Source organism: Syngnathus leptorhynchus, chromosome 10 (genome assembly GCF_054491065.1).
Source record: "Syngnathus leptorhynchus isolate UIUO chromosome 10, UIUO_Slep, whole genome shotgun sequence".
NCBI lineage: Eukaryota > Metazoa > Chordata > Actinopteri > Syngnathiformes > Syngnathidae > Syngnathus > Syngnathus leptorhynchus.
This window is the reverse complement of record NC_141204.1, coordinates 4,921,431-4,947,277: the sequence shown is the minus strand read 5'-3', so window position 1 is coordinate 4,947,277 and position 25,847 is coordinate 4,921,431. Positions and strand designations below refer to the sequence as shown.

General features: G+C 43.3%; 2 protein-coding genes across 3 annotated transcripts; one reads left to right on the top strand and one right to left on the bottom strand.

Moving 5' to 3' along the window:
- Positions 1-336: 336 nt before the first annotated feature.
- On the bottom strand, positions 337-1,727 carry vip (vasoactive intestinal peptide). The gene is made up of 5 exons (XM_085922260.1): positions 1,633-1,727; positions 1,364-1,468; positions 839-964; positions 589-700; positions 337-499 (listed from the first exon to the last, which is right to left on the bottom strand). The coding sequence occupies exons 1-5, from the start codon at positions 1,725-1,727 to the stop codon at positions 491-493; spliced, it is 447 nt and encodes a 148-aa protein (XP_085778386.1). The 3' UTR covers positions 337-490.
- A 5,714-nt stretch (positions 1,728-7,441) lies between these two features.
- anapc1 (anaphase promoting complex subunit 1) lies at positions 7,442-25,304 on the top strand. Of its 2 annotated transcripts, none has more exons than XM_085922416.1 (53): positions 7,442-7,616; positions 8,085-8,324; positions 8,407-8,571; positions 8,651-8,693; positions 8,826-8,923; positions 9,005-9,087; positions 9,171-9,244; positions 9,323-9,468; positions 9,571-9,728; positions 10,063-10,173; positions 10,253-10,456; positions 10,534-10,629; positions 10,725-10,815; positions 10,956-11,021; positions 11,097-11,234; positions 11,375-11,518; positions 11,753-11,813; positions 12,849-12,904; positions 13,017-13,148; positions 13,261-13,335; positions 13,681-13,803; positions 13,895-14,055; positions 15,484-15,575; positions 15,655-15,803; positions 16,068-16,146; positions 16,538-16,568; positions 16,847-16,923; positions 17,004-17,182; positions 17,253-17,339; positions 17,410-17,549; positions 17,644-17,762; positions 17,892-18,022; positions 18,097-18,237; positions 18,326-18,478; positions 18,565-18,646; positions 18,723-18,814; positions 18,947-19,081; positions 19,156-19,238; positions 19,360-19,438; positions 19,524-19,598; positions 19,685-19,740; positions 19,812-19,959; positions 20,025-20,221; positions 21,226-21,312; positions 21,429-21,546; positions 21,933-22,010; positions 22,088-22,155; positions 22,236-22,368; positions 22,434-22,520; positions 22,652-22,747; positions 22,812-23,001; positions 23,229-23,360; positions 23,445-25,304. In XM_085922416.1, exons 2-53 carry the CDS (start codon positions 8,109-8,111, stop codon positions 23,585-23,587), a joined length of 5,898 nt encoding a protein of 1,965 aa, XP_085778542.1. In that variant the 5' UTR covers positions 7,442-7,616; positions 8,085-8,108; the 3' UTR covers positions 23,588-25,304. The 2 variants fall into 2 exon arrangements, with proteins under 2 accessions (XP_085778542.1, XP_085778541.1); XM_085922415.1 differs by having other exon boundaries at positions 10,525-10,629.
- The last annotated feature ends 543 nt before the right edge of the window (positions 25,305-25,847 follow it).

Below are 25,847 nucleotides of genomic sequence, written 5' to 3'. Positions count from 1 at the left end.
TAGACCACCACCCAATGTACATCAACAGCATTGATTACAATATTATTAATTTTTTGGGTAGGTTTCTGTTACGTTGCTCACCGAAACAGCATGTGTAAAAAGTTTACACACCCCTATTCAAATGGAAATATTTGTGATATAAAAGTAATGAGACCAAGATTAATCTAAAATTTTGCACAAATACAGACTGCTTTTTGGGAAAATTCATGATTGATGGGAATTATTATTAGCTCCAAATATAAGTCAGTGTTTGCATAAAACTTCATTTTAAAATGATGAAAAGAATCCAGGTCAAAACTTTTCTTAATCAGTTTTTTTTTTTAATGCCTGGTGGTCTAATACGTGTGTTAAGTGAGGAAAACTAGATAAGAACCACACTGGACGCGTGTCTTCCTTGCTGGGCTCTTTGGGTGAATGCTGCAGTTTTTGTTTTTGTTGTTGCTGGAACGGATATTTTCGCCACGTTGACTCCAGACGTCAGGACCTCTTCTCAAAGCGGCTGGGTTAGCAAAAAAAAAAAACAACAACATTTAGACAGTTGACTTTAGAAGATGCAGCGGTTGTCTTTACGTATCGTGTGTTGCGTACCAGTTGTAGGTTGTTTAACAGGTGGTCGACGTTGATATCGTCGTAGTTCTCCTGGAAAGTATCGGGGTCGTCCCTGGATTCTTCTTGGTCGCTCGTGCCGGCTTTTTCTAGACTGTTGAGCGATGAGAAACATACTTTTATCCATTACATGACAAACATGTGGTCGAAATTCGCAATTATTACAGTGCGGTAGTGCTGCAAGGGCTCCCTCTAGTGGTCTAAGAAAGTATCACTGCTTGGCAACCCTTACCTCCTCTTCCCTGTTAAGACCGAGTTGAGGTACTTCTTGACGGCCATCTGTTTGCGGAAGCGGCTGTAGTTATCTGTGAAGATGGCGTCCGAGTGGCGCTTGACTGGCTCGTCCATCAGCTCGTCACTGGTGACACGGTTAGAGTTAACGTAAGATAAGTGATAAGACATTATCCGCTCGCTCGTCGTCCTTCGACCCTGCTGGCTGCAAGAATGCACTCATGGCATCACTTAACCTTTATGCATCATCAGGCAAGTCAGCTCTTATCATTGCAAATGTCACTGGACCTACACACATAAGTTGTATTTGGCACCAAATAAAAAGTTTTTATTTTTTTCTGCAAAATAGTTGCTGAATTGTTACTTTAAAATGCTCACTTACTAAGATAAGGCAACCTAAAAAAAAAAAAAAAGAACCACATATGCTAAACAAGTCCAATCATAAATGTGACTATATTGAAATGATATTATTCCCCTTTTATGAGAATATTTTCTCAACAAGAGTGATATAAAAGCATCCACCTACTTGACTCGCTTTCCAATCAGAGACTCCAAGTATCTCCTAGCTGAGAGCTGACCCAGAAGTTTGCTGTAACCGCTGGTGAAAAGACCGTCTGCATGTCTCGTTGGTCTGCGTGAGATCAAATCATTCGAATGCATTCTAATCAAATCAACAAATACCAAGCGTGTATCACTCCGAATCTTAATGCCTCTCTCTTTCAACCACGTTTTTAACCTTTATCATGAGATGACAACAAAGATGCAGACAGAATTGGAGCCATGCGATTTTCTGACCTCATGGATGCGTAGGGCAGACTGAGAGTCCGGGAGTAGAAGACACTGAAGAGGGCAAAGAGGAGAAGAAGCTGGGGGCCGCTACGTTGTGACATCGCTTTACACCTGAAGACAAAGGAAACTTCATTCTACTGCGATACAAAATGTAAGTTGCAGTATTTCTTTTGGCTAAAATGACAAAATGCCTTTTATGATAATCTCGCTCTTGAATAGCGGCAAGTCATTAATGACGCGTCAAGGGTCTTTTTTGGTTTGGGTGGGGGCACACAAGCGTGTTTACGCACAGAATAAAATGAGCATGAATTATCATGCATTAAAACTCACTTGAATAATTACATTTTGTTTAAAGGCAAATTCAGGAGATTTTTGTCACCAATCTGCATATAGAAAATACATTTCGGATTCAACTATTTTCTTTCAAACGCATTTCAAAAGATGGCAAATCTTGCGTAATTGCGCACAGGACAACTTCCAAATGAGAGCAGAGGAAATATATTAAACCAATGTGATTTCATTCTATTTTTAGCTTAACAATAGTTTTTTTCCCCTTCTTTTCTTCCAAACGTTACGAACGCTGCAAGCAAAATTATTTTTGATTTGCCTTGTTTATTGTGGCACGATTCAACCACAAATGACAAAAAAATAAAACACTAAAAACGTCTTAGCCGTAAAAACCAATACACATCGTGCTTTAAAAATCATCCTAATAGCTGGTCAACATCATAAAATAGAGAGAAAGCACGGCGCACCCATTGCGTAATTACGCACGGAGCCGTGTTTGCGCCAGACTTCGGATGACCATTCGAAAAGCACCAAAATCCCGAAGCTATTCAAATCCACGTAAAAAAAACAAACACACGAGCAGGTATTGAAACCAAAGATAAAAATACAAAATGCAGCATACAACCCAAATTCTGAAAAAGTGGTGCAAAATTCTTACATGTGCCGTAGAAGGAAGGAAAGTGGAATAAATGCGCAGGAATCCTATTTGACTTGCTGTCGTCCTTTCTCTTGTTGTGCTGCTGTTGACTTGCATTGTCCCTTTTATACACCTGCGCTCCCTGTGTGGACCCCCAAAACGATTAAATCCGATGGTGGGGGGGGGGGGGGGGGGGTGCTGAGACGCAAACGTAGTAGGTCACTGCTGACGTCACCGCCGCGACGCACTGCACGGCCCATGGTCAAATTAGAGTTTTTCTTTTTCATTCCTTCCCGCTTCCTTTTTAATTAATCATTGGACGAGCAAATAAATGACCCGGAGATGAGTTCATTAACTTGGGTATGATGTCATAAAAAAAATAGTTTGCTTGTTAAAAAAAGAGACAAAAGACAAGTTTTTATTTTTTTACAGTGGCACTTTTAGGGTGTTAAATAAAAGTAAATGTCATAAAATGACAAATTTAAGATGACATTAGGATATACTTGTTTTGGACTTATTCTAGTATGATTTTGTTTGAATTTCCAGCAATTCCAAGTGGTCTATTTCATAGGTTAATCCTGCATTTACTTTTCCCACCATCTTGAAATCCTTTGACTTTCAGCACAGATTTGAGATGTTAGCTTCTGGATTATAGAATTTGCCAGCGGCGTTACCCCCTAGACTCTTAGTAAGGCCTTTTTTTTTTTTTTTTATTCTGTGTCGTATTCAATTCACATAAACACACAAAGGGTGGATGTTGCAGATTATGCCTTGGAATAAGCACAATGTTCTCTTTTGTGCTTTATTTCAGGATGCGCTTGACAAAAGATTCAAGAATTTGCCTCCCACGGTGTTATAAATTATGGGAGTTGTATGCCCTGCCATTCCATCCATCCATCCATCCATCCATCCATCCATCCATCCATCCATCCATCCATCCATCCATCCATCCATCCATCCATCCATCCAACCATCCATCCATCCATTTTCTTGTTTTGAGCAATTGTGAGTGCTCTACTAACTACTTTTTAAAAAAATATTCTTGATAAGTGACTTTTTGGAGGTGCAGATTCTTTGAGACGTCACCTACACACTGTACAGATGATCCAGCTCATGCCAAAAAACAACTTTTTCATGCTACAATTATTCCATTGGCAAGTCCAATATGACATCAAGCCCACGTCAAATATTTGTCAGACTGACCAGACCCCCCCCCCCCCCCCTCCCCTTCATCCCCCTACTGCATCTCCCACCTCCCCATCCACCCCACCATGATGGCACCATTTGAACTGTAATGTGATCAGGCCGCAGAGAAAGTAGATTAGGGGCCAAGTTGGTCATAATTGACAGCAGTGACTGGAGACAGAGCCCGCCAGGAAGGGGAAGCGAGCATTATTGTGTTGATGTTGATGGAATGTTTGCGTGGGAGGGGAAACGTTCCTTTGGACCAGGACCGTTGCTCCCATGGCTCTTAGATTTGGAACATTACGTCTTCATTCGAAAAGTGACATCCGATAATCTTACGTACGTCATGTCAAAAGATTCAAGGGCTGCTTTTTTAAGAACAAACACAACAGTTTTAATATACAAAATATATATACAAATTTGACAAAAGCTAGCTCAAATGCCAAACCTTTTTTGGGGGGTGCATCTTCTCTGTTATGGCACCAAAACTCCTCATTTCCTTTTTTTTTTGGTCATATTTAATTTTGGAATTTTTGGAGAAGTTACGGCCAGCTAGAACTTGGGGGTCTCATTTTCCCATGAAATGTGTGCTCGAAAAATACTGTTGTAGGGTCAAGATTGATAAAAGAAGCCACATGGTGATGAAGGGAATCCCCCGGCGAGCTGAGTGCCTCCTGTGGGCCGCTTCATCCAATTAGCCGAGCCCAGAGTGGCGACTCTGTGATGGGGGGGTGACTGCTGACATCATGGCGGCGTGAGAGAGGGGGGGCTCGATGCAGATGATAAATGTGGCGTTTGAAACAAAGCAAAACAGGGCCCGAAGCAGAAAAGATGACATGTCGGATAAACATAATGTATGAGCCGTTTATCGGAACTATAAAAGTCAATGTAGTTAAAGATGTGGACTTGCTGTCTAATAAAAAGAACCAATATATTCATCCTTGTTTACTCAAAAAGTAGAAAGATGCTAATCATTGAAAGACAATGACGAATGATGATACAATGAAACATAACAAGAAAGGAATGTGTGGCATAAATGCTAGATGAGCAAATGTAAAATGACAAAGGAGTGGTTTATTTATGGTTTCAAAAAAGAACAATTAAAGATTTTAATCATCAAGCAGTATTCAATAATATTGATTCAAATAAAGACAATGAAAATGTACCAGTCAGCATGAAAGCAACACAGAGATTTAAAAATGTCTTCAAAATAATGACTTTCATTGATAAAAAAAATATATTGTGTTATTGATTTTATGAACACCTCTATGACATTGTGTAAAAAAGAAAGCCTATTTATTATCTTTCTGAAGGAAAGATGCCCTTTGACGTGATCATCTGTCGCCTGCAGCCAAAAGACATTCGAGATCAATTCCCTCGATAGTGAGTCAGGTCCACCTGCATCCAGCTCAAAATGGAAAGTTGGGGAAATGAGCCACATTAAAGCAACAATGACCAAATACAAAAAGTGTTTCATGAAGATTAGTGCGAGACTTTCTCATATGAGCTCATGGTCCGAATTCCCAGGAGGATTTGCTAATAGGGGGGTCTTGTTTTGGCCCTGTGCGTCAATTTGACGTCCAGAGCTCGTGCTTGCATCCTGAATGAAGTAAGCCTATAAATTCATTTGGCCGACATTACGCACCGACATGCCAGCCATCTTTAATTAACTCGCTCGTTAACCGGACCGAGAACCTTCCCAGAATGCATTTGGGTCAGTGCCAATGTAATTATCTATCTATCTATCTATCTATCTATCTATCTATCTATCTATCTATCTATCTATCTATCTATCTATCTATCTATCTATCTATCTATCTATCTATCTATCTATCTATCTATCTATCTATCTATCTATCTATCTATCTATCTATCTATCTATCTATCTATCTATCTATCTATCTATCTATCTATCTATCTATCTATCTATCTATCTATCTATCTATCTATCTATCTATCCATCCATCCATCCATCCATCCATCCATCCATCCATCCATCCATCCATCCATCCATCCATCCATCCATCCATCCATCCATCCATCCATCCATCCATCCATCCATCCATCCATCCATCCATCTATCTCTGTCCATCTATTTATCTTGGAAGTACAATATCATCCAGCCGCAGTGAAAATGTTTCAATAATGACATAATGGTGGCGGGCCGCTTTCCATCATTGTGTGGCGGCAGGTGTCATTATTGTTGTTAGCAACGCTAGCACCACCGCTGCCTTTTCTGTGGTGACATGTCAAAATGTCTTGATAGGACTTGAAATGTGTGTGTGTGTTGGGGGAACATATAAGGCTTTGCTTTTTGTAGGACTTGTCAACTTATTTACATTGAATGATCATACAGATTTGAATCTAAATATACAAATAATATTATAGATATTCAAGGTCACAAATACCAAAGCAAACTTACAATAACTGAATCCAAAGATATGGCAGGATGACCTCACGTAGCAAAAACCAGCAAGCGAAATGGATTATGGTTAAGTGGCAAGTAAGTCCATTTCCATGTTTTCAGTAAAAGATGAAAGAGCAATTTCATCTGTTTTGCTTTTTTTGTGTGATGGATGTCAAGCGTGAGGTTCATTCGGGTGCCTCTGTGTTTTCAAATGTTATGCAACACTGAAGCCACTGCAGCTATGATAAAGCGGCTTTGTTTTAAAAGAAGTCAAGGATGCTTCATGGAAAAATGGAAGAACAGATGACCCAAAAAACATTATTTTTGGAAAATAATTTTTAATGAGCTGGAAATTTTGTAAATCAAGTACTATTCCCCTTTCCAGGAAGTATGTATAAAGTTTATCTCATAACTTTGCTTTATGTATTTTTGCCCAATATTTGAAATTTTTTTTCATTTCATAAAACAATGTATTCAAAAAAAAAATCAAATGTAGCTCATCAATAAGCTGCATCCTGCCTAGTGCAGATGTCAACTTCCGCCTGTGGCAAAGTCCTTCAGAAGTAGTGGGGGAAACGCAGGAAGTATGAGTCAGAGCAGAATTAAGATTGCCTGCGATATTTGGGACAAACAGTAACACAAAAATAAAAGACTTCTATTGACCACAACTGCAAAGACGTACAGTAAACATGACAACATAACTTAAAACAACATCATCACTTCAGATTCTGCAGATAAGCACTTGTTTATTGTTATATGCACCCACCCACATACTATATACTGTAGCTCATGTGATATTGTGCAGATTGTGTGGCTTTGTCATGTTACAGTCGTCACATTCAGCAGAAGGCCTGAGAGCAGCCTGTCCTCCCCTAAGCGCCTTATACACAACAACGTTTATTCACACGCTTGTACTATAGATCCAATTGCGTAAGCGGTATAACTGGCAACATGGGATTACCGCAGTCAAATACAACTAGGAATGTAAATATTTTATAGAACAAACAAGAATAATATAATATCCTAAAATGTTTGTGTTGATGTCATTTAATCAATAATAACTGTACTGGTAATGTGTAATGACTATTGTTATAACTTTTTTTTTCATTTTTCATTTAGTTTTCATTTAATGTTAGTTATTTTTAATTTTGCATTTATTTTTTTATTAACGTATTTATTTTTTTACATTTATTTTAGTTTATTTTTTATATAAACATGTATTATATTTATGATGGTCCAAGTCGACGTGACCTTGACGTCACCCTATTTCGCTCTCTGATTGGCTGAGTAGGCGGAAGCGGAAGAATGCCAATACAGCAAACATGTCGGCGGTCAATTGAAAAGTTGCCGCTAGTCAAATTTCAGGCACCGGGGTGCGTGTTTGTTTGTGTTTTATGTTTAAACTTTGCGTTCAAGCCGCACCTTAGAAGACGAGGACTCCACGATAAGAGCCAGAAGATTTGTTATTATCAGGTTGGTGGTTCGTCGCTTGTTCCTGTTGCGTGAGTGGAATTGTGATGCCCCTGTTAGCCGAATTAGCACACTAGCGTGGTTCGTGAACGCATCACCGGCTTTTACGCTTCCATAGCTCACCTGTCAAAAGGCGTATGATACCTCCTGAATGCCAAAAACAGAGTGTTGATTTACATAACTATAGATCGCAACTAATAGCGTTTTAGCATGTACCTTCTGTAAAAGTCAAGTTTAAGAATTACGCGTGCACGATTGGTGTATGTATATGCACACATATATAAACCTTTTCTCCTGGAACAATGATGCCAAATCTGTCTCGGGGTGCAGTGTCGTTGTTTTCTGTGCCTTTATCGGAGGTATACTGAAATAATCTTGTTTGTTTGTTGTTGGGTTGAAGACAATCCGATGTAAAGTCAACCCTGCACTAAACACACAGTCACGTGAACATCAGTACAATTTCCTTTTCAGAAATAATGCTGATATCTGGGACTCATGTCGGACGTCGTGTATGAAGAGACAGCCACGATGATTGCCGCAGGGGAATTGCAGTCGTTTGTCCCGTTTGGCCGTGATCACTGCAAGAACCACCCCAATGCTTTCAACCTGCAGCTGCGGGAGCTGCAGCCCGCCTCAGAACTCTGGACGTCGGACTGCGCCGCCGGCCTGGCGGGCTCCCTGCAGGAAGTCAGCCTGCAGGAGAGAGAGAGGGTAAGCACCGTTTACAGGCCTTGAACCCCAGCTTTCGAGCATGCGAGTATTGGAATTCATTGGTGATGTGTTTGAATGGCAGGAAAGCTGGCAGCTGAGGAAGGGCTGCATGGAGGCCCCGGAACAGGGTGTGGAGTTTGAAGAGGAGCTTTACTCGGCAGGGAATGTGGTGGTCTGGACCAAGGGTAGCCGGGAACACGGCTCGAATGTTTACAAGGCGTTCACTGTGGACAGCCCGGTGGAGCAGGTTAGTGGAGGATTATTATAAATTAGAATTTCAGATTCATGGTGATATATATATTTTTTTGTGTGTGTTCCATCTGCAGACCTTATGGTGTGACTTTGCTGTCCCTCAGAGCAAGAAGGATGGTACAGTGTCATTTTTGTCTTACAAGTTCCTCTAAATCCACAAACAATCAAGAGAAATGCAATCAAATTAGAATTTAGGTAGTAAATATGTCCATACTTCTGATAATGTTAAGGCGTGGTTGTATTTCACAGAAGAAAAGGTGGAGCACACGGTGTGCATCGTCCAGAACGGCTGCATCAACATTCACACTGTGACCGGCAAAGATTTCCTCTCGCCCCTGCCCTTCCAGGTGAAAACAAACACGCACTCACCCGTTCGTCTACCTTTTTTTTTTTATTGATACGTGAAAACTAGGCTTGTTCTCCTACAGGTGTCCAAAGCCTGGCCGACTAAGTTTGGACTTGTGCTTGAGCGTAAAATCACGGCGGCTGATGGCCAGCTCAACCCCCCGGGGTAAAGGCTAACACCCACAACTCTGCAAACACACCCTTGGTGTTACATACACACATAGTACTACTTTTTGTTTTCCTCCACAGCGAGCCACTTCCCTACTTATTCAGCATGCTGCATCCGATAGATGAGGTGGCACCAGTGGTGTACAAACCCTCTGGTAAAACAATCAATGCCGTGAGTGGAGCCTCCAACTTGGAGCAATGTTATATTTTGTTGATCACTTTTTGCCTGCCAGGTCCGTTTGACAGTTCTCGCGTGGAGTACATGACCGAATCCAGCACAAAGATCGTCTTCACCTGCTGTCAGCCCTCCATCGTCGTCACTTACGATAGTGAGCATGGAACACACTCGGTGTGGAGCCTGCGCAAGGTCACGTCTGAGGTAGGATCACGTACAGTAGCTTATGTTTAGGGATGGACGAGTAACGACACGATGATATCGGCATCAGCTGGAACTCAACCTCAATTGTTTTACCTCCACCAGGAGCGCTCTACGGTGCTTAGTTGTCTCGCCGAGCCCTTGGCCGAGCCTCTGGGCTTCCAGGCCACCGGCCTCCTTATGTCACACCTGCGCAACCACTCCCGCTTGGACACCCCATGTGGCAGCAAGGCAGCCAGGTTTAATCCCGGCGCTGGAGCAAGGTAAGTTTATAAAAGTGTATGGAATTCATTTAGCTGCACACGGGGATGTCGGAAGGCAGCGTAGCAGACAAAGTGACTCCCGGTGGTATTTTTACCTTGCCGCCGGAAGGTTAGTGATCAATATTTGCGAGTAAGACGCCGAATTCTAAACTGCTGCCTTTACCTTGTCAATATAACTTTTCCTGTGATTTTATTGTTGTTGTTTTTTCAGACTCATAATATAAATGAAAAAAAAAATAGAGCAATCAACTTTAATGTTACATTTCTATGTATAATAAAGATGATGTCAGAGCGTTTCTTCTTGCAAATGTTTTTTCTTTTGTTTTGCTAACAGCCCTCATCACTACAGCACTGTGCACAGCCACCAGAGCAGAATCCTCATGTCCTCACCAGTAATGCACTCCCGTGTCCATTCCCCGGGTATATCCAAGATGGCTGCCGTCAGGTCAGTTTCTTGCATCCGTAATTTATGCCTAGACAGAAGGATGTGACCATAGTTAACGCATTGCTCTTTTCACACATAGTCGCGACCACTCACCGGGCATGGCGACGCCGTCCTTATCGGGCGCGGCTCGCTTTAACACTACCCTGCACTCCTCATCACCTATGGGTCACCATCACGGCATGGCGCACTCGCCCAATAGCACCATCAATGAGACGGTGCCGGAGCCCATCATCCCAGATCTGTGCATGGAGCAGCTGTGGAGCGAAACAACTGCGTGTCACAGGTTGGAAGCGGACCAAATTTTGGACATTACGAGTTTCTGCAAAGAGTCACTTGATTTATTTTTTTCAGCCTGGACAGAGAGATGAGCAGCCAGGCGTCCAAAGTGTTCCTGACCTCCGACCTCTGCGAGAACCGCTACCTCTGTTTCCTGGTGGAGTCGCACCAACAACTCAGGTTGGAGTCAAAACATTGTTCTGAAAGTAGGGAGAAGTATTGTAGCTCGTTTATTTTTCCTAGCCTGACATCCTCTCTTATCTTCGGAACCTCAGATGTGTGAAATTCATGGAGACCAACGACACGTCTCAGCTCATCTTTGCCTCTGTGACCAACATCACCGCCAAAGATGCGGAGCCTTTGCAGGTGAACGACCATGCTTTCTTCCAGTATACATATTTTTTTACCCCTTCCAACACTCCTGTGTGAATAAAGAACCTTGATTTAGTCGAGGTTTACTGTACTTGACATTTAAAAAAATATATATAATAATTACCTTCTTGCAGAACATTGATGCAATGCTGGTATTGGAGGCTTGCGGCAGCCTGATTCTCTACACTGGTGTCACCCGGGTAAGGTCGACGATAAATTCGTCTCCTGCACGTGTGACGACTGTTTATTTTGTGTTTTGCGCTTCTCCCCTCAAGGTCAGCCAGGTGTTTGTGCCCGGCCTCCTGCCATCCACTTTCGGTCTTAACAACAACCGCGTCGGTCTCTACACGCCACAGGAGCAAGTTAGCACGCCTTCGAATGCAAGCAGCAGGCATTTGCAAAGAATGGATGAGGTAATAATGTAATAGAGCTGTTATTTCTCTATTTAAAAGAGACACGATACATGAAATTCAGTAAATAATTAACACTCCTTTTTAATTGATGTGAAATCAAAATCATGTACTTTGATTTGGTCATCCAATGACACCCTCAGGCTACCATGCCCTCGCCAGTGTCCGATCCAAGGGGCCCAAACACGAAGCATCACGAAGCGTCTTTTTTAGAGGACTACACTTACCAGCAGACCTTGCGCTACATCCACGCCCTCCGCGACCCTGTCAGCAACCGTGTAACTCTGGTGGGATTTTTTTTTTCTTCTTCTTTACCCTCTTAGTCATCTAATGTTTCCAAACATTTTGTGCGCTTTATTATCATTATTTCCAATTTGTAGCGACACAGAGGTCAATTTCTCTCTCATGCACGTTCTACAAGCCATTTGGCTTTGTTGTTGCTGCGAGCAAATTGTCTGAACGAAACTGATTGCAATGTATCTGAAACAATTAATTCAATAATGTCTTGGATCTTTCCCCAGGAACTAAGTAATGGCACTATGCTGAGAATTTCCATCCCAGACATTGCTGTCTCTGAGCTGGGTAAGCTTTTTTTTTCGTTTTTCTTGCATACCAGAACACTACAGCTGCTTCTATAGAGCACACCTTTGAAAATATCCAAATTATTATGATTATTGCTGGAATGAAAACTGTGCATCTCCAAATGTATTTCTTTCCATTCATGTATACCAATGCATAGAGAAGTAATTTTTGACTAGTATATGCACGCTGATGTATTCAAAACCTGCTTATCGTCAGACGCAGATAGACACATGCACGTGCACACACACACACACACACACACACACACACACACACACACACACACACACACACACACACACACACACACACACACACACACACACACACACACTGTTCTGGCTGAGTCAGAACAGTTGGGTCCTGGAAATTAAGTTTGCCCTACATTGTTACTGTGACGTATTGAGGATGCCATCACAAGGTACACAAACACACTGCTGTAATCATGAAAACAGATGATGAAAAGTTCTAATTTAAGAAGACTTGAAGCAAACTAATCATTTCAAGATTTAACCGTTGAGATTTTGTCCAGTTTATAGAGAGCCACATGGTGAAATAATGCCACGGCAAGTCATGTGTGTTTTTCTGCAAAAAGTACAGTACATGGGCTGGTACCTGCTATTACAGGATGATGTTAAACACGCGCCTCATCATGAGTGATGATTCATCCTTGTTTGGAGGAGTCTGTGCTGCATCGATGTTGCTGGTTCAATCTGGGAAAAAATGCAGTCCACTGATTATTATTCAGCCTTTTGTGACAATTATGCACCCAATTACAAGTGCTTCGTACACATCAAATTTGTGTTTTACCTTTGCCCCTTATATCAGAATTAATCTTGCAAATAAATCTTTTACCCGACCCTAATGAAATGGCATTTATCTGCGTCGCCACTGACCTTTTTAATTCAGGATGTCCAATGGAGCTATTTCGGTCCACGACGAATCCGATCGGGCAAGATCAATTACCTGCTGTTGGTTCAGAAAGGGTGTTAATCGGTTCTTATGTGTCCTCCTTATGTTTCTCTTTTTATTTAGTTAGGAAATGTCTTCAGGCCGTTCGTTTCATCCTGCCCAAGGAAGCTGCCATGAAGGTTTGTGGAGACTTTTCATCATCAGACCTGCTTGATTTATTAAAAATAAAAGGCATGAGATATTTATCCTTTTTCTTCTTCTTCTTCACATTTTGTCATGTTTTGCATGTAGGTTTTGGTGAAATGGTACACAATTTCCAACGCCCCTGGTGGCACAAGCCCCCACAGTGAGTGGAACCTGTTTGTCACTTGTTTCTTGAAGCTGATGGGCTACAACACGGAGCGCCTGACCTGGACCCGAAATGTCAGTTGTTGTTTTTTCCCCCCCCCTTCTCTAATTAAAACCAGAAGAGCTAATTCTGACTTGAAATAGTGACTCTCACACCCTGTGGTCCCCCCCTCCCCTACTTCTCCAGCTGAATTTTGAAGTGCCACTCTCGCCGGTGATTGCAGCTAAGAAAGCTCGACCCTGTGATGGAGGTTGTGATGAGGTGGGTGACTAAGAATGAACTATGCTTTGTTATTAAAGAAAACATTTGTTTCATGTTGTAATGTCTAAAACAAGAAAAAAGCTAGCTAGTTTTTGGTGATTTTTTTTTTTAGAGCTAATATCAGCCGATTAGTCGTTTAGGCTATTGTAAAAACTTTTTAAAACGACTGGTTACAGATTAATACACAAGCTATCATGGCACATGTTTTTATTATACCACACCAAAAAATATAGTTGTGTTATTTGAACCATACATTGTAAAACCAGCCATAAGCACATTTTGGTTTTAATTATGCCAAATAATTAACTACCGGTAATCAAAATCCTGTGTCTGTTTCGTGTTTAGGATTGGGAGTACTTGCTGGGAAGTCATTACCACCGCCAGATGGAGTCTCATTCTGGTGCCAAACCAGCGGCCTCTAGTGGCTTTAACACGAGCGTCATCCCGGACGATGAAGACCTCTCGTCTGTATGCGACCAAATCGATAACCATCAAGAAACAGCAAAGACCAGTCCAGAATTCTAAATTGTTCAATTCACTTCTCGTGTTTGATTTCCAGGCATCGTCCTCTTCCTGTGTCTTAGACAACACGGCGCCCCTCTTCGTTCACATTCCGGCCCTCTTCTACGTTCTTCACCTGCTCTACCAGGAGCTGCTTCTCAACGAGCTGCACAGAGAGAGGGCCTCGTCCCTGGTGTGTCTTCTGCAGCAGCTTGCCAGGTAACCACCATTTTGTCCTTGTCTAGCAACTCCATGCGGTTGTGGTCATCGGATTTTGTAATTTGCTTTGCTAGACAAAAGGCCTTTTTCAAATAATCGTCTTTTATTCTGTCAGTCCACCTACGTTAATGAGCTTCTCATGTCAGACTGATTGCTATTGAAAGGTTGACACCTTCACCTGGGACCTTTCACAATCAGTATATAGCAACACTTGAAACACACATGAATAAAAGCACTCCATAAACAAAGTCCATTTCCCAGAATGCCTTTGTTGACATTCAGAGTGAATGTTGAACTGTTTGAAAAGTTGAATAAAATGCAGCGGAGCTTCTCGTGGTAAAAACCAGCGCTGCACAATTATGCTCAAGAGCGCTTCTGCCTCCCACTCGGCGTTCATTGTCACCAATCACGGCGCTCACTTAACCTCTGCGTGTTTGTTTCTCACCACACCGAAGAAGCCTGATTGCATCCCGGTCTTTGTGGGCCAACAGCGGGACTTGTTTGGCAAGAGTGCAGTCGAGACAAATATTTTAACCCATGACCTACAGTGAAAATCAAAAGTGTTCACAGCCCTATCAAAATTCCAGGTTTTTGCGATGTTAAAAAATAAGATAAATACATTGCAATACCAATGTGTAGGTCATGCTGTTGCAAAAGTACTCACACCCTCTTTGGTGAGGCTTGTCAGTTCTCTTGTTGATTGTGTTTTGAATTTTTTTTTTTTTTTTATTCCACCACATCTTTTTTTTTTTCTTTTTAACTATAATGCTTCCTTTTAAAGTCACCCATTTTGGTTAAATGGACACAGAGCCGAGTGGGAGGAAGCGCTCGTGCTAAATTAAAAACTATTGATTATGTCAAGTTAAACAAAAGGACCACATCTGACTCAGAGTGCGTTTAATTACCACAAAACAACAATGTCGAATGTCACAGGCAGAGGAGAACCGTCTTTTTGTGCTGGTTTTAAATATGCACGTGTACTGCATTCCTCACTGTGTCCTTGTCCCAGGGTCTTTGTGGTTTTTCAAAAAGCTGCCGAAATCATCATCCTGTAGGTCAGCTGTCATCTTGCAGCACTCAGGCTGTCTCCTCAGCCTCCTCCTCTTCTTCCTGCACTCGTTGCATGAAGATGAAGAGAAGGCAGGTGAAATATTTATAGCACGGCGACGAGCTCAACAATTATCCTGAGAGTAGCAAACTGACCACGGCGAGGGAGGGATGTGCAGTGCGCTTAATATCGCGTGGCCACGATCATAGGCTGATCATAGCCTGTGAATACACATAATCTGTTTTTATTATTATTATAATTAGCATGTAAAAGAATCTTGCAATTTTGTTTGTATGATTAAGAGTAAAATTACACTTTTGTGGTTATGTTTGTTTTAAACGAAACTTTGAGTGATGGAAGATTTTTTTTTTTTTTTGCAGAGACCTGCAGTTGGAAGATTATGTGGATCTCTACTGGAGAGACTACCCATCATTAATCAATGGATTCACAGAGAGCTGCCTCATAGACCAGTGTAGGACTTTCTAATTCAACGATTGTAACATTTTGGGGTGCAGAAAATGCCACTTTTCACACTTCTTATTTGTCCTCAGCTCTGATTGGTCAAATGCTGCATCCGTCTTTCCTGCGTGCCGAACCTCCCAGCATCTTCAGCTGGCTCAGTAGCTGCCTGCGAGGGGAATCGGTCCCGCCTTTCCCTTACCTGCCCGGTGTATGCCACAGGGTCCGGCTGTTGGTTCTGGTATGTCTGCTCATGAACACAAAATGCATCACACATGCCCAGAATTAACAAGACGTAGTTTATGTAAGCGTAAGAGTTGTTTGTGTGTGTCTGTGTGTTGCATAAAGCGCAATTATTAGTAGAAAACACACACACACACACACACTGGGTCAGAATTTTCCTCTGGCCTTTGTCATGCTTCATCTCTTTTAAGGGTCAGCGAGATAGAAAATTGACAAATGGAAAATGAAGTTTGTCTTATATATAATTTCTCTGCATCTTCAGAGTTACGCTCTCTACATCAGCGGCGACGACAAAGCCACCGCATCCAATGTGTCTGAATACTTGGTGAAGCTCTCTGCAGGTCAGTGGTCACTCACTGTATGTGTTTGTGTGCGAGTTGTATCGACGCGCCACTTGTCAAGCCCAGCACACCGGCTCAGGAAGCAAAAAAAAAAAAGATTTTGCTTTGTAAAGGATACAGTGATGATGACAGACAGCTCCTTGCAGGTATTTGATGGGGTCTTAAGAATCACTTGGACATTGACTTTGTAGTCTGCCAGCATTATGGTGTTTTGTTTTGTTTTCACCCAAACCATCATCACCCAACACAGAAGCAATCAAACGTGCAATTTGCGCTCCCGTGTTTTCAATTTGGCGCTGGCTGAATGGAGACAATACAGCAGAGCCGTGGATGTCTGATGATGGTGCTAATTATCCAGCCTGTTGACCTCTTTCTGTTTTTCCCTCTTCAGGCCAAAAGACCAGTGAGCAACAGTACAAAAGGTGAATCAGCTCACAGTGCTATGATTAGACAATTTGAAAGGGCAATTGTGAATTACACACACAAAAAAAAACCATGTATGGTAAAGCACTGAACAACAATTAACCAAAAGTAATACATTTATTCTATTAAACATATTCATAATTCAAACAAATAGTGAGGATGGCCAAGTAAAATTAATTCGGATGTTTCTAGCTATTTTCCATCCCCCAAGATCTAGATGTGTTTACTTTTATCATTTATTTTTAAAATGTATTTATTGTATGTGTCTGTATTCTAGACAGACGAGCGTGAATCAAGTCAAGTCGTGCAGCGGGAGTCTGGCTGAGCAGCTCGTGGTCTGGCTCACCTCGCAAGGTCAATGTCTTTTTGACTTTTGATACACACTTTTGTCAGTAATTGTTCCCAATCTCACAGTATATCATTGCTTTACCCAGGGTTCACCCTCAAAGACTTGGAGTCGGTCCCTTTCGGCGTGGCTCTGCCCATCCGAGATGCCATCTACCACTGCCGGGAGCAGCCCTGCGCCGATTGGTCAGAGGAGGTCTGCCTGCTAATTGGCCGGCAGGACCGCACCAGACAGGCTCACAACATGACCCTGGTGAAAAGCAAAACTGTGAGTATAAATCGAGGTCAAGTCATTAGCACAAGTTACTGTTTCATACTGTGTTTGTGTGCGTGTCCAGTCTGTAGGTTCAAGTTTGTCCTTAGAGCCTCCCGCGACCACAGAGGCCGACGAGGAGGAGGACGGAATGTCGGACATTATTCAGGAGGTACCCTCGCTCGTTGCATCTGCAAATTAATATTTGATGCTGAGCAAATTTCATCCCACTCACTCAATAGGTCACAGGACTGATCTGGAGTCAGGATCTTAGGGTCCAGGAAGTCCGAAGGCTTCTGCAGAGCTCCAAGCCAGTCCGGGTCTGCGTCGTTCAGCTCCCGGAGGTCTCGGACCACGAGTACATAGAAGAGAAAGAGAACAAGTGAGTCCTCTTGGCTCGAGTTATTGAAAGCATAAATAACATCTCTCATTGGGTCCATTTTAACACCCTCTTCATCACTCTTTACATTTTCCAGACTCCTTCAGCTGTGTCAAAGGACCATGTCGCTCCCAGTGGGAAGGGGCCTCTTCACTCTGTTCTCCTACCAGCCTGTACCTACAGAACTTTTACCCATCCCCAAACTCAACCTCACAGGTAATGAAACGCATTTGTGGATGTTAGGGACCGAGTCAACATATAAACTCGCTTGAGCCAAAATGCTGATTCCTTTTTATACGTTACCAGTTATGTGTTCACGGTCTTGCATTTTTCAATGTGGTCCAGGTCGTGCCCCGCCCAGGAACACCATGGTCAACCTGAACAGCGGGAACATTGACGTCCCAGCCAATATGCCCAGCTGGCCCAGTTTCCACAACGGCGTCGCTGCCGGACTCAAGATCGCCCCTGCGTCGCAGGCGAGTCCCCACGACCGAGCTGCCACGTGAGCGCGTGTCAATTAAATGAAGCGACCTTCTTCTCGCGTCTTCAGGTGGACTCGGCTTGGATCGTCTACAACAAGAACAAGAACCAAGAAATGGCCAACGAGCACGCTGGCTTCCTCATGGCGCTGGGCCTCAACGGGCATCTCACCAAGCTTGGGACACTCAACATACACGACTACCTCACTAAGGTGCACAGCACTTTTTTCGACATTTTATGTTCGAGCCGTGTTAGAAAAAAAAAAGTACCGCAGCTCAACTCGAACGTGTCTTCCTCAGGGCCACGAGATGACCACCATCGGGCTTCTCCTGGGCGTGGCAGCGGCGCGACTGGGTACCATGGACGTGTCCACCACCCGCCTGCTCAGCATCCACATCCCTGCCCTGCTTCCTCCCACCTCCACTGAGTTGGATGTCCCACACAATATACAGGTGGGATTGGGACAGCTTTTGACTTTTCTGCTTTAAAGTGGAGTTCCTTGAGTTTGTTTTGATAGACCCGCCCATCCCTTTTGTAGGTCGCTTCTGTAATTGGCATCGGGCTCGTGTATCAGGGAACAGGACACAGACACATTGCTGAGGTTCTACAATCAGAAATAGGTGAGGAACCATTTGTTAATTGTCTTAGCATGTTAGCACCAGCTGTGCAGTCAATGTTTCTCAAAATATTCTTCAGGGCGACCTCCAGGTCCGGAGATGGAATATTGCACCGACAGGGAGTCTTATTCCCTAGCTGCGGGATTAGCTCTTGGAATGGTCTGCCTCGGAGTAAGCCACATCCAAACCTATTATTTACTGTTAGTTTTTTTTCGTTTGTTTATATACACATGTAGTTTGAAACATGTCGTTAAATTACTGCTTTTTACAAACACACACATCATTTACTGTCTTCTCTTGCAGCAAGGCAGCAACCTGATTGGGATGAGTGACCTGAACGTCCCAGAGCAACTGTATCAGTATATGGTAGGGGGCCATCGAAGGGCCCCGGTCGGAGCCAGCCGAGAGAGACACAAGTCTCCCAGCTACCAGATCAAGGTACGATGAATCTGGCCGCATGTGTTTCCTCATCGTTAGCATACCGGCTGAACTGTATTCATGGTCGTTTACAGGAAGGCGACACTATTAATGTGGATGTGACGTGTCCTGGGGCCACGCTGGCACTCGCCATGATCTATTTGAAGACCAACAACCGGTGAGAAAAGTGACCTTTTGAATTGTTCTAAACAAATAGTTGAGTGACCTTTGACTTCATAGTAGGGTTAGAAACTAGTGAAACCAGTGTGAATCCGTATTAATACTTTGCGCTCTACCAGGTCCATAGCTGACTGGCTGAAGCCTCCAGATACTTGGTTCCTATTGGATTTCATCAAGCCAGAGTTTCTTCTGCTCAGGGTTAGTGCGGCCGGCGTGTGGATTCATCTTTACTCACCCCCCCATCATCACAAATAACTGTTTATCGTTTCGTTGCTCCTTCAAGACCCTGGCCAGGTGCATCATCATGTGGGATGAAATCCTCCCTAATACAGAATGGGTCAAGAGTAACGTACCACAGGTGGAAAAAAAACCCCGACTCAAATAGGTCGCATTTAGTATATTGTTGATTTGGAATCACTCTTTGTTGTTGCTGTTCTTATTCAGATCATGAGGGGGTCTCATTCAGACTCACCAGAAAACATCAACATGGAGACGTGGATGTGAGTTTTTATCTTCGCACAACAACCAGCGGCTGAACTTACCCGCTAAACTTCCATTCTGCACATCTCAGCCAAGTGCAGGACTACATCACAGCCGGAGCTTGTATGGCGCTCGGCCTGCGTTTCGCCGGTTCCGCCAACTCGGATGCCTTCGACTGCCTCTACGACTTCGCCAAGAACTTCATGAAGGTTATGTCCTTCTACGGTACAGCCGCTGCGGTAAGTCTTAATGATCACATGGCGTTTACGTCCGTCCACCAACATCCGCTCCGGTTCCCCCACAGGAGCCGGGTTGCTACAACATGCAGACGGCGCTGTCCATGATCCTGCTGTCCATGTCCATGGTGATGGCCGGCACGGGCAACCTGAAGGTGCTACAGCTCTGCCGCTTCCTGCACTACCGAACCGGCGGCGAGATGAACTACGGCTTCCACATGGCTCATCACATGGCGCTCGGCATGCTTTTCCTGGGAGGGGGAAGGTGAGACGCTACCCACAAAACGCTAATTAAGATGTCACTGGAGATTCCACCACTGTAGTTCCGTGGCACCAATATGCCACAAGATGGTGGCAAAGCACTGCTTTTATCCAAACGACGATCGTTAGACGCATTTGAAACATTCTGACTCGTCATACAAGTATGGAAATAAAAAGTATAGCCTCGTCAAGATTAAACTTTTGAAATCGCAGGAGTATTAGTCAAGTTCTTGCGCTCCCTGTTTTGTAGGCAGGGCTGCACATCATTCAACTTGGGATAGCATACAAATGAAGACAATAGTGATTGAATAGTCCTCTCTCGAGTTAATATGCATGCCGGCCGAAAGACACAGTGCATCGAATAAAGGGAGCCCCGTCAACAGATCAAGCTTTTGTATGAAATGTTTTAGTTGAAAGCCATTTCGCTGATAAATGTTTGGACCGCAGTCTGAATGTCAGGTCGTCCGCGAGGACGTAGGTCGAGTTCAAAAGTCAGTCAAAATGTGCTATTGTTGCATTTGACGCCTTTTCGTTCAGTTGGCTCTCATTGCGGCCACTTTTGTGTAGTTATCACGTTATCTTGTCACTCATTATTCCTCACATTTGTTTTCTCCATGCTGCTTTTTTTTTTTTTTTACCTCAAATTTATTTTCATTGTGGTTTTTAATCCAACCAGAATTATTTATATTTACAGTGAACAAATGGATCATTTCCATCTACAGTTAATAAACCCCACGAATGCCGTGACGTCTTTTGCCTGAACCCCCCCCCTCTCTTCTTTTAATCACAATAATGGCTCCTTTTGTCAAAGTACGATCTTCAAACAGCAACAGCCATTATGATGGAGAGCCCGGCGAGTGGCTCGTGACGCCAAGGGCTATTATTAAAACACAATGAGAGCGCAGCCGTCCTAGTCAAAATGACTTCCTGTGGCTTTTTGTGTTTTGTCCCACATGTTTGTTTGTGCCTTTGGTAATGTTTGTTTTTATTCTTATATATATTTATCAGGTTCAGCTTGAGCACGTCCAACTCAGCCATCGCTGCTCTGCTATGTGCCCTCTATCCTCACTTCCCCTCACACAGCACAGACAACCGGTGAGATGAACACAGAACTCATTTCCATAGACATGAAGTTGAAACTTGATTTCACAAATGTCACATAACACGATTTGGCATTCCTCCTCAAATTTGCTTATGTCTGTATTCTTCAGCTATCACCTGCAGGCGTTGCGCCATCTCATCGTTCTGGCCGCCGAGAGCCGGCTATTGTTGCCGGTAGACGTGGACTCCCTTAAGCCTTGCTACGCCCTCCTGGAGGTCACCTACAAGGTAGAAAAAAGGCAACGTGGTTGAAGTCTTTGATTCATTCCGACCGTGTCATCGTACCTACTTCCTCCTCGTGGTTTCGTGTTTGCGGTGTTACTTCCTCACGAGTGAGCAAGCATTGTGCATCGTACGCTAGTTTCACTTCACCCTAGAAACTGCCGCTGAATTCGCCATCTGGCAGTTAACGCAAAGAAAAAATGGCTCATCTTGTAAATGGTTGATGTTTTGTAGCTGCAGCGGTTTTGTTTTGATCCATTTGTGGTTGGTTTCTTGAAGCTCTTTTACTCATATGTCCGGATCAGTCATAACATTGCAACGACGGCGCTGATGTTTAAAATGAATCAAATATATCATATTAATAATGCTTACGTGCATCGCCATCATCTCAGAAAACCGACTGGTACGACGAGACCACGGTGGAGCTGATGGCGCCGACCATGCTGCCCGAGCTGCACCTCCTCAAGCGGGTAAAAAAAAAAATTACAGCCACGTCGCCTTTAGACTCGTGTCATTCTAATTTAATTCGTTGACAATCTCTTGGCAGGTTCGAGTGAAGGGACCTCGTTACTGGGAGCTTTCGATTGACCTGATCAAAGAAGTGCAGCACCTCAAGTGAGGAAGACCCTCAAAACAAAACAGATTATTTTTCCCTAAAGGCTTACTGATAAAACTTTGTCTCTTCTGCCATTCAGGTCGGTCCTCTCCAAGGACGGCGTGTTGTACGTGAAACTTCGAGCGGGGCAGTTGCCCTACAAGGATGACCCCCAGGGCTGGAAAAGCTTGCTGGGCTCCGCCGTCACCCAGCGCAGCTCTGGAGCCTTTAAGGTATTGAAGATTTTGTTTTTTTGACAATTTTGAGATCTCACATATTGCCCGTGGTGTGTGCGCAGCTCGAGTCTATCTCCACCTTCACCTCCGAGCCGGCCCTGCTCTCCTTCGCCGAGTTCTTCTGCAAGACGTCGGGTGGAGCGAAGCCCGTGAGTCCATGCAGTTTTTCTTCAAGCTAGTTGTCTGCTATTGCGTCATCATAGCTAGAGACGAACCACTGATCGAGTTTCACGAGAACCTATCTGGCACCTGAGACACAAACTCTGGGATATCTTCACAGCGAGAGGAGACCGCGGAGCTGTTCTCAGCCATGTTGTACGAGTGCGTGACGCAAGAATGTCCGGAGATGCTGCCCACGTACGTCGCTATCGAGCAGGTAAACGCAACCGCTGCTCCGATATTTCTCCACGCAGGTCCCTAACGGAGTCTCCTCGCTTTAGGCGGTGGGCGCTCTGTGCCGTGGTGAGCTGCAGCACAGTTTCACCCTGTGGCAGATGCGCCTGGTGGTGGAGCTTTGGGACAGCAGGGTGCTACAGCGGCCTGCTCACGGCCGCGACGCGCTGCTTTCCTCGGAGTTTTTACCTGTCATGAAAAACAAGGTGGATGTGGTGCTGGACAGCTGGCTCAAAGGTAAGAAGTTTAAATGGCTTCATTGTTTGGAATGGTGCTAACTTTCATTTCAACTTGAATTTCTTTTCTTTTATTAAATGGCCCTACCTCCACTTGAATTACAGAACAAGAAAATGACAAATGAAGATGGCCAAAGCGCTATTTTCTTTTCGACATATATATGCTCTAACTAAATGAAGCTCCTTTATTCACTCTAAACTTTGTGCATTTTATTTTTTTTCTTCCAGACAACAGCTCAGCGTTGAGGTCCTACATCGGCAGAAAGGCTCTCCCCGATGTTCTCGGGTCCCCCATGTTGGCTTGCTTCCTGGTCTACCGCTCCGTCCCCTGCCTCAGGAACAAACTCACGCAGCTTCAAGGTAGGAAATTGCTGTGGGTCGTTCGCCAAGTCGGAAAAACGCAGTTTGATGGGATTTAGCCAACGTCATGCTTCCCTCTTCTAGGCTGCACTTCACTCGGGCACTTGTTGTCCAGCAGCAGCCGGTTGGGAATGCCACTCAGAGACCTGCTCAGACTCGCTCCGGTCCTGCTGGAAACCGAAACGATGCCGCAGATGCTCCTCGGTTCCCCGTTGCTCGCACGCTGAACCTTGAGATCTCTCAAAAGCCTTTATACTGTGTTCACACAGCAGAGAGACAGGATGGCCTTTCTGCATGTGTTACAGGTAACCTTTGAGGAAACCTGTTTTAGGAATACAAACGTAGTTTGTTCCCATTTGTAATATAATGTTTCTTTGTAGTTTTTGTTTTTTTTGTAAAGTTGAACATTTTTGTCCAGAGAGGAAAATAAAGAGTTTTCCCACAGATTATTTTTTATATTTGTTACTGATCAGGTTCACTCGCTGTTGTTTATTGTCATCACTTGACACAAAAAAAGTTATGGATTTTGGGGATGAACGTAAAAAGACAAATCAACTTAAATTGACCTCTAAAAGTTTTTTTACAAGGCCAAATTAAATTGACCTATTATGGTTATGGCGTTTACCTGAAAAGATACTCAACAGACCAAAATAGCTAACTTTTTGGGAGTAGTGAACTGTGTGTTAATGTTTGGTTGCTAATGTTTTGACTGCTTTGTTCTGGGTGTTCCCAAACCGCATGTATCCATTTCAAACATTAGTGACTCAGCCACATTTGACTTTTTATGTGTCTGATGCAAGAAAATGAAACGGATGGCATAACAAAATTCCTTTCACAGAAATTTATTAATTAGCTGTGATGCTGCACTTTTGAAAAAACACATTTGTAGTAACTTCCAATTAGTCTTTAAATTCCCAAGTTTTTTTTTTTCACCCCCCAATTCCACCCACTTGATGTTTCCTCCTAGGCGTGTACAATGTACCAAACACATGCACGTGACAGAGAAGCAGCATTTATGCCAACAATGTTCTGTCATCTCCAGTTTGCCAGGAGCTGTGCGAACATTCCTGAGGAAACATGCAAACAAATAAACAGTCCACGCCTTGTCCTCAAACGTTTCCCTCGAACTGTTCATGCAACTGCGTTCCATCATTCCTCCCTTTATGTCATGTCTGACTGCGTTATCTTGGCAGAACTTTGAGCAAGATAGCCAAGCCTTCAACGGCCAGCTGTGCGCTCGGCTCGCTGATAGCGCGTGTGTTCCGGTTCCTGGAATTCGTTTTATCTTGTCTTTAAATGCTAAACTGTGAGCGCTTTACAGCTTGTTCAAACACAACTAAGGTTTAAGTGTCTCTGAGTTTTTTTTTCCCCTCGGAATTCTTTTCAAGAAAAACAGAATCAAGTTTTTCTACCTTATACAGATTGAAAACGAAAGTATGAATAGCATTTCAAAACAAAAGCACGGCAGGTATGCGTGTTATGTTGCCTTTCATTTTTTTGAATAGCTTCCTCTTTTGAGTTGAAAACTATTTCCAGGGCTAAGGCCTTGCGCCACACGGTTGGCTCATTCTTCACATTCTTTCATCATATGTTGCCTGGATGTTTGAAAAGTAAAAGTGTTTTTGCAATCCAACAGCATTTTTTTGAGCTGTGTTCTTATTGGCAAGAAAAAGTAATCAGGTTCGCCTTGTTTTGGAATGTCTGACCTTAAGCAAAGAATCCTCACGAGGTTGCCTCCGCCCTTGTTCATACCAACCCATAATAATCATTGTGATCATAATCATTGCAATCACAGCAGCCCTTCTTCCTGTAGACGTGAAGCCGTGTGCTCGCTTTGAGTCGGACAATTCTGTGCCCGGTCTTTGTTTTCATAACAAACCGATGTGGGAGTTTCACTGTGTGCTTTTCTCACGTTTTGTTGCACTGGTGTGTCTCACGCTCATCTTGGAGCTGAAAATAAAACATCGAAACTTATCATTCCACCCGATTCTTGACTGTGACAGATTTCAGTGCACTGTATTTCAAACTCAAATTTTCGAAATGTAAAAAAAAACAAAACACCCCTGCGTAATTCATGTCAAGGGTGTCATCACATTTGCACTTCTGCTCACCTTGCAGGATGTCACCACAGTGCAGTTACTTCACTTTCCAGTCTATTCCGGGAACTCTAACCAGGTAATTTTAACATTCTAGTTTGAAATAGAGAAGTGTCACTACGCTTTTATGAAGAAGTTGAGAGTGATGGCGCCTTTTTTTTGTCCTATCCGACACCACTTCTTCGACTTTCTCAGTGAACATAAAAATGAACTGTGCTCTGGCGTGTGAGTCTACTTTTAATATTATTTGCATATCGAGAGGAAGTCAGATAAGAGTACAAGTACGCACACACACTGCATTCTTAGTCATACTTTTGATGTATATAAGATTTTCTACTTTGTCCCACTTTTTGCCTACATTTTGCATCTTCAAAGTTTTTTTAAAGTGTTT

Coding starts and splice junctions, on each gene's coding strand:
- anapc1 (XM_085922415.1), top strand. CDS start 8,109: ATGTCGGACGTCGTGTATGAAGAGACAGCCACGATGATTGCCGCAGGG. Junction 9,088..9,170: donor GGCCAGCTCAACCCCCCGGG/GTAAAGGCTAAC, acceptor TTTCCTCCACAG/CGAGCCACTTCCCTACTTAT. Junction 15,804..16,067: donor GGGTCCGGCTGTTGGTTCTG/GTATGTCTGCTC, acceptor CTGCATCTTCAG/AGTTACGCTCTCTACATCAG.
- vip (XM_085922260.1), bottom strand. CDS start 1,727: ATGTCACAACGTAGCGGCCCCCAGCTTCTTCTCCTCTTTGCCCTCTTC. Junction 1,469..1,632: donor CTGCCCTACGCATCCATGAG/GTCAGAAAATCG, acceptor GATCTCACGCAG/ACCAACGAGACATGCAGACG. Junction 965..1,363: donor CTGATTGGAAAGCGAGTCAA/GTAGGTGGATGC, acceptor CCGTGTCACCAG/TGACGAGCTGATGGACGAGC.